The sequence below is a fragment of the Gavialis gangeticus genome, unplaced genomic scaffold (assembly GCF_001723915.1).
Source record: "Gavialis gangeticus isolate Ggan-Ray unplaced genomic scaffold, GavGan_comp1, whole genome shotgun sequence".
NCBI classification, from domain to species: domain Eukaryota; kingdom Metazoa; phylum Chordata; order Crocodylia; family Gavialidae; genus Gavialis; species Gavialis gangeticus.
This window is the reverse complement of record NW_017729030.1, coordinates 30,524,566-30,532,883: the sequence shown is the minus strand read 5'-3', so window position 1 is coordinate 30,532,883 and position 8,318 is coordinate 30,524,566. Positions and strand designations below refer to the sequence as shown.

At 37.8% G+C, this 8,318-nt stretch overlaps 1 protein-coding gene across 3 annotated transcripts in view; it reads left to right on the top strand.

The window, feature by feature from the left end:
* KIAA1109 (KIAA1109 ortholog) overlaps positions 1 to 8,318 on the top strand; it is a 299,447-nt gene that overhangs the window by 205,160 nt on the left and 85,969 nt on the right. For all 3 annotated transcript variants that reach the window (XM_019522065.1, XM_019522064.1, XM_019522063.1), the window contains exons 52-56: positions 458 to 702; positions 2,750 to 2,855; positions 6,020 to 6,117; positions 6,521 to 6,706; positions 7,362 to 7,530. In XM_019522065.1, coding sequence (XP_019377610.1) covers positions 458 to 702; positions 2,750 to 2,855; positions 6,020 to 6,117; positions 6,521 to 6,706; positions 7,362 to 7,530 — 804 coding nt within the window. The remainder of the gene's footprint in view (positions 1 to 457; positions 703 to 2,749; positions 2,856 to 6,019; positions 6,118 to 6,520; positions 6,707 to 7,361; positions 7,531 to 8,318) is intronic.

Below are 8,318 nucleotides of genomic sequence, written 5' to 3'. Positions count from 1 at the left end.
GTTTAGATGGGAAGTTGTTTTGGAACAGGGACTGTCTGCTCAATTTGTGCATAGCTTACCATCAAAGGTGAACAGGTATGCCCTGGCATAGATGCTGTCTTTCGTACAAATGTGTAGGTCTTGGTGATTGATTATTTGAAACTGTTATAGGTAGATAAAGTAGTCTCGAGTATTTTTTCACAAGATCTTAGGTACAGATGTAGAGTTTAGTTATTTGTTTGCCTATGTTATATATGCGTATACTTTCAAATATTTGTTTTCTTTTAAAATTAATCATATTGGAACCCCAGGAAATTCAGAATTTCATGAATGAATATTTGTTTTAATGGCCCTTTAGGTAGGTGCGTTTAACTGTAACACCAGCATAGTGTTTTTGTTCCTGGAATTATCATAAGTTTTAATTTGGGATGTTTCTTATCTCTAGATCCATTCACACTTTTGCTGTCTATCTTAACAGGTGCACAAACAAGGTTTACATTTGAACTTCCAAATCACAGATTACGCTTCACTTCAAAAGTTTCTGCCACAGATATGTCTACCATTCCTCCTTCAGCAAGCCTTAACCTTCCTCCTGTCATTATGTCAGGCAAATACATCATGGAAGAACATGACACCTATTCAGATCACATATGGAGCATAGACGAGCTACCTGCTAAGCAGGGCTACTATCTACAAGGGAACTATTTGCGCTGTGTGGCTGAGGTAGGCATCCAAGTGGCCAGTTTTTTTATAATTTGCTCAGTTAAAAAAAATGCGATGTTATTTATACATGCAGGTTTGGTATACTCATTTTTTAATGCCACCTAAAATGTAGCACTTGATTTAAGTTGAACCAAATGTGTTGTCATTCTTTGTTGCATGTGGTATTAGTTAAGATCAGTTCACATCTCATGGTAAACCCTAGAGGTAATTTCATCTTGAAACCTTTCTGAACATTATATTGTGTATATAAATAGACTAGAAAGGGAAGATCTGGTATAGCGTAAACATTTTGGAAACATTGCTTGTACCAATCAAAGGCTGTAAAGAGAGCTGGGAAACTCCTTTTCCTGAGGGGGTATAAAGCTTCTTATCTCTAACCCTGCAGTCAGGTTTGAGCTTTCTGATGTCCTGCACAGTCTATTCCTGCTATTTGTGGATTTTTCTTTCTGCTGTAAGATAGACCTTCCTAGAGAACCTTGTTGTGAAATGCGTTCTAAACTGTTATAAAGGGTTTTTTTGATTAGTAACAAACATTATTTTAAGGGAAACCAGTACAAGTTTCCCTCGCTTTATGTGGGTTCTGTATTTGTGAATTCACTCTTATGCGATGGCCCTTTTTTATACCACAAATTTGTTATATGTGAGCAAATTCACTGTTATGCAATTGGTGTGGTGGAAGCCTGCAGTCAGGTGCTTTGTGGGATGCACTGTGGGAGTTGATATAGCTTCCTGTGTGGATCTGTGCTCCTCGCTTGTCTGCAACGTGTTTCTGTAGTCGTCATCCCAGTCCCCTGCGCTTGTGTGTAGTGTCTGCTGTTGGTGAGTACCAAAATTGTCTTGTAAAAGTGGTAGAAATGGGTCTGGGGGTAAATACAGTTGAGGTCTTGGAATATATCCCTATTTGTTACATTGTAAAGTAGGTTCCCTTTATGTGAATTTGAGTTGCATGCTGTTTTCCAGGAACGTACGTACAGCATAAACCGAGGGAAATCTGTATTTGGAAATATTTGTATTTAATACTTTTTTTACCAAACTTGGAAAAAAACAAAAAAGTGTGAAGAACATAAAGCAAAGCATCTGTTCTTAGGGATATAATTAGAGATCAAAGTTAGCTAAGCTTACTAGATGCTGCGTGTACCAATTGTGGTTTTACTTCTCTAGTTCCCAGGTGGTTAGGTAGTGGTCTTTTTAGAGTCAATAAACCTGACTTTTTCTGTTAGTTATTTTCTGGTATTAGAGCAATTCACCCATTTTGCTTGTGCCTCAGCTAAGCCTGTGTACAGTTGGTTAAATTACGCTTAATAGTTTCATGCTACGAACAACTGAATCTTCTTTAGAGATTTGATGTAAACTATTTGAAACTCACACTTTGTGCTCCTACAGTAATAGTCCAAAAAATGCATCTTTCCCCATATTTATTGGTAGGGACCTTCTTAATTCATGGTTTTGCGTATTTTTGGAAGCTGTGAAATTTGAGATTATCCACAAAATCAGCGAAATCAAGAAAAAAACCCCAACCCAAACCAGTGAGAGCCAGCAGTCATCACTGCTGGGAGGGGAAGGTGCTGGCTGGTTGGGTGACATGAAGGGAAGATGGTGGCTGTCCCCTCGTCCTCCCACCACCAGGGCCTTTTCTGCCAAGAGGCAGAGTGGCACAAACGGCAGCCAGCTATCAAGATAGCAACTGTCCCATCATCCCACCTCCCTGTCAGGGGCTGTCCACCAATCAGTGCTGAGGGGCTGCCACAAAATGCCTGAAAAATCGGCTCTGCATGCTCCAAGCGAGCCATGGAAAAACTTTGTCTCGCCACAATTTGAGTAGGCCCCTTATTTATTGGTACTTAAACAACACCACCACCACCACCAAAAAAAGAGAAATACTTACATATAGAAAAGTCGCAATTTAAAAAGTCAGTTTTCCTGAATGGTAACTATATTATTGTTATCCTGCAAAAAAAAAAAAAAAAAGCAAAGAACATTGCACTTACAAATAGATATGATAGTTATGTTTTAAAAGCCCTCTACAAACACTCTTCTTTTCTGACAGGTTGGTTCCTTTGAACACAATCTCACAACTGACCTTCTAAATCACTTAGTATTTGTCCAGAAAGTGTTCATGAAGGAAGTTAATGAAGTCATACAGAAGGTTTCAGGTAAGGTAAAAATACCTGAGGGTTTGCCTAAAAATTATGCCTTTTCTTGATGGTTAGTAGAATCACACTTCTAGCTTCTCTCATTCCCTGGAGAGACTTCCTATGCCTGAAGAAGGGTGATTGCACCCAAAAGCTTGCCAAGAACTTTTTTCCAACTACTCAGTTGGTCTAATAAAAGATATCACATCTACTGAATGAACCTTGCCTGCCTAGTAGTATTGTCCTTATTCTTGATATCGAGATTTTTTTTTATTTTATTTTCTCCTGGGTTGTTGGATCTTTTGTGCTCTTTCAATCACAGTTGAGAGAGATGTGCCAGGGTGTTTCCTATTCTGTCAGTTATTTGATGGTCACTTGGTCACCTGATTAGTTTGTCTCTTTATAGAAGTTTACAAAAGAAAAATAGTTTTCTCCTCAGAAAGGTGATTGAGTATTGCTGCAAACCAGTGCAGGCTGTATTTGGTCAGGGTAGACTGGGAAAAAACCTGTCCCTGTTGTGTTGTAGTAGAGGGGTTGGCAACAATAGTTTTAGCACAGTTTTTGTTCTCCTTGAAAAAATGTGTTTGTTAAACTGCTTTTTTGAGTTACAAAATCACATAAAAACACTTCCCCAGCTGATGTAAACTGGCTCCACTCATGATCTTTACCCAGTTGAAATTACATCAGTTGAAGATCTCATGTACTGTTGAAAATAGAAAACAGAAGCAAAATGTGAATGCAGCTATACCATGTTACTGATCATCTTAGCAGCATTTCAGTTTGCTGTAGAAAGTTTGGCCCAAAAGCTGCAGGAAATGATGTTATACTTCAATTCTTGCCCTGATATGAATGAATGAGAACTGAGCATCTGTTCTGCAGAGCATCGGTGTATGTCAGTTGGATTAATATTGGTTATAAGTAGCTGTAGGTAGTAATAGATAGTAAGTCTTTTTAGGAAATTACAAAATTTTTAAAAAGCAAGTGATATTAACTCCAATAATAACTGTACAGTGAGTTAAGAGGTGATATGAATTAAAAGATTACAAAAAAAATAAAACCAAACAAAATGGTAAAATTTATGGCTAAAATGATAGTGGGTGAAAAAACTAAGACATGAGAATTGCACCAGAAATAGGAAAAGGGAGAAATAAATAAATAAAATTTAATCCCTTTGTGAAAAAACTGGAGTCAAGATGAAGCAAAAATAAAATAAATCAGGAGAATAAGAAATGTCAACCTCCATAAATAGGTGTGTAGAGGAGGATATGAGAGAAAATACTTTAACAAAATGAGAAAAAAAAAAAAGAAAGTCCAAAGTAATTAAGATAGCTGGTTTTATTTGTCTTGTTTAATTTAGTTTAGCTTCTTATTTAAAAAAAGCCTGAAGAAAGTATGGAAATGTACTCTTATGCCAAAAACAGACATTTAAAAGTGGAGAGACCACAAACAAAGAATAAATAGAAAAAGGTAACCAAATATCTGACAGCTAAATATATATAAATCTACAGGTCCGGATGAGATGAACTCAGGAGACTTAAAAGATCTAGTGGAGGAAATCTCTGAATCTCTGAAAAGCAATAAATCATACGAGTCAGGAGAGGTTCCAGATGACAGGAAAAATGTGGTACCAATATTTAAGAAGGGTAGGAAAGAAGAAGCAAAATTTATTAGCCTGATGTTTAATCCAGGCAACCGTTCATTATGTGTAGTAGTATAAGAATACTTGGAAAAAAAAGAGCTTTAATATTTGTCATTTCTCTATGAAATTTTGATAGAATAGTTTAGAATATTAAATTGAAAAAGACTTAAGTCCATTTGCATAATTTCTCTCACTTGAGTTGAATCTCTTCTCACTTCAGCTATACAGTCCATTACAAAGTTGCTTGTTCACTTTTTTAGACTCTAGAAGTAGCCACTGTTTCTTGATATTTATAACTATTAATGTTTGTCTATATTGTGGCAAATCTGCAAACACGTGTGCATAGAATGGGGCCACATTGTGCCAGACACCGAACACAAAGGAGTGCCCTGCCATCAAACTAATTTAAGCAAATAACTTGACTATGACCTTGAATGTCATATGTTAACGTGATTGCAGCATCTATCATGTCCTTTCAGTATTTTCAAAGGCGTAATTTCAGTGTCACATATTAACTTACAAAGGAATTGGAAGAATAGAATAGTAAGAATTAGAAACTCCTCGATGAACCCAGAATAAATGACTCAGAATCACATCTCCAACTTTCAAAACTGATCTGAACACTTCAGATGTCCCTTTTGAGACTCTTGTTGCTTTCAGTAATTATCTAGGGCAGGGCTGCTCAACCTCTGGCCTGCGGGCCAAATGCAACAGGACATCTGACTTGTGGAGTTCTCCATGGGTCAGAAAATTTGGTGGGGTGGGAGCAGTGGCAAGTAATACTGCCACTCCTCCCTCACAGCCAAATTCCCAAGGCCTGTGTGGCTGGACTGGGGCAAGGTCATACCCTATCCCAACCCCTGCACAGCCAGACTGGATTTGGGCCATGCTCCTTCCCCCTGTGCAGTCCAGTTGGGTCTGCGCACACATGGACACAGACAGGCCATTCCTCACTGACCCAAGTGCCAGATCTAACCCATGGACAGACTGAGTACCATCCATCTTGCCCAAGGCGGGGAAAGACATGGGCACCACTGATCTAGGGAAAAGTACTGATTTAATGAATTAGTTTGCCAGAGTCCCAAAATTGGAAAGATAGGAAGTACTCAGTACAGCAGAGCCAAATGAAGGGTGTTTCATTTAGTAAGAAAAGTTTGGCTGCTAACAAATGCAGAACCTTGCATGTGGTGAAAGAGAAATACTGCTCATCGCAGAATGGAGGTGGGAAACCTCATACAAGGCAAAGGAGATACCTGCTACTTAGAGACTTGAGGGAGGGTGGGCTAAACAAATGCTGTGTTCATCTGTGGTAGCAGGTTACTATGTATACAACTCATTTGTATAACAAGCTGAGGAGACATGCAAATTAGTTCTTATTCTCTTCAATTTTTCTTATTTATGTTGATTATAGCTTTTCACTTCAGAACATACTTTTATGTGAAAGCAGGCTAACTTGAGAGATTAGCACAAGACAGACTTTATTTCTAAGTTATGCAAAAAATGTATCTGTTAAAACTTTGAAAATACTGTTATTTAACATGTACAGGAGGGGAGCAGCCAATTCCTCTTTGGAATGAACATGATGGCACAACGGATGGAGAGAAACCTAAAATTCTCCTGTATTCTTTGAGCCTACACTTTAAGGTAATTTTATTACTAAAAAAACTGCTCAGGTTGATAATGATTCCATATTTTTAAATTACAGTTAACATGGTAGTATGGTAGAACCTAGGGTAACAGAATTTTTCTGGAGTGGTCACAAATGAAGAGTTGGGTAGCCTTGTTCTGCAGCTTTAAGTTCTCCTATGATTATCATTCATATGGTCTAATATCAGGCAAGTAGAGGATTTTTTGTTAATTTATTAAGGAAAGACGAGGAAGAAATCTGTCAGATAGTTACTTACGATCCTTTTAAAAGTCCAAATAATAAACCACAGTGGAAAAATTATTATTGCTTTTCCTTTTGTTTTTCTTCCTTTTCCCATCGCTCCTCATAATATTTTTTGAAGCAGATTCAGAATAATTTTATTTCGTCATTGTTTGCCAGGGAATTCAAGTGACAGCCACAACTCCATCGATGAGGGCTGTGAGATTTGAAACTGGATTGATAGAACTTGAGCTGTCCAACAGACTACAAACCAAAGCAATGCCAGGAAGTACCAGCTATCTGAAACTGTTTGGTAAATGCCAAGTGGATTTAAACCTGGCATTAGGACAAATTGTTAAACATCAGGTTAGTTTATAGCAGCTTTTACATAAGTAAGTTTAGCCTAGCAGTGATATTATTTGTTGTAATGAAAGCCAAGTATTTTTTTACTATGAAACAAAACCAAAAAAATTGTTCTAATCGTATTTTGCTGGACAATCAAAATCACTTGAAGTTTACCATCAGAGTAGGTTCAGCACGTATTTTTATGTGGAAGTGAATTGACTTGTTCATCAAAAAAATCTCATTTAAAATTAGTATTAAAATTGGCTTTTAAGACAAAGGAGTAACATTTCCTGTGAAGTGCTAGATCTAAACTTTGATCTAGTTTATTTGTCTTAATTTGGTAATTGCGTGTCCTGGATTTTTATATGAATTTGTCACCTTGAAGTACCTTTTAATTGTATGAGTCTTGCAGTAGTTTGGATAATCAACCTGTTAAATTTGACTGTACTCTCATTGAGGATTTGCATATAATTATATTGTCTAACATTCTATGAATAACCCGGGAGAACAAAGTTTAGGTTTGTGTTTAGGAGGGAATTAAACTTTTTAAAGAATATTGGACGGTATGGAGAGGAAAAAAAGGGGCAGACTGTCTTCTCTGTTTGGCAGCAGAGTTCGTATTACATTTATTTTGCCTGTTTGTCAACATTTAACTGTATTTTTTTAATGTTTTAAGGTGTATGAAGAAGCTGGTTCTGACTTCCATCAAGTTGCTTACTTTAAGACAAGAATAGGATTAAGAAATGCTCTCCGAGAGGAAATAAGTGGTTCATCAGATAGGGAGGCAGTGCTTATTACTTTGAACAGGCCAATTGTTTTTGCCCAGCCTGTGGCCTTTGACAGAGGTACTGCTGGGTTTGTGTTTCTATTTCTATTTTAGAGAGAGGGAGGGAGGGAGAGAATTACTGCAAATCTATTTTGCTACTCAGTTAAACCTGTTTCCTCTTTCTGAAAACAAGATGCCTAATTTATTTGTAACTTGAGAGAAACTAAAACAGTAAGTATAACAGGTTACTTTTCAAAATGTGGGTAGGAATTTCATTGTATGTTAGCAGGTTAATAGTATTAAGAGCCAAAAACCAAACCAACACAAGAAACATATTGCTGGGTTGACTACTTTTCAAGTAGGTTTGAGGAAATTGGGAATATGAGCATTTAACTACGTAAGAGTTTTAACTTAAATTTATTAAGGGACAAGACTTTGTTCTGTTCCTTGCAGCATAAACATACTTTCAGGAAAGACTATATTTTCTTGCATATAATCTGCACCTTTCCTCCCTCCCCCAAAACCAGCTGGGGAAGATTGGGATGTGCATTATATGAGAGTAAAAGGGTTCCCTGGGCATCTGGAAATTTGGTGGCCAGGAGGGGAAGAGGACACAGAGCAGTAGCAGCATTAATTTCTGTGGCTGTGAGAACCATGACAAGTAATTCTGGCACTGCTTCCTCCCCTGGATTGAGCTGGTATATTGGGTTGGTCCATAGCCAGAGCACTGGGGCTGACCTAGCATATGACCTCAGACGCAGTATGCTGGGACTGGCCCTGCAGGTTGGCTCTGGAGCCTTGTGCTGGGTCAAACCCAGTGCATCAAGTATGGGACCATACACTGGCTTGGGGGGTCATGCACTGAGT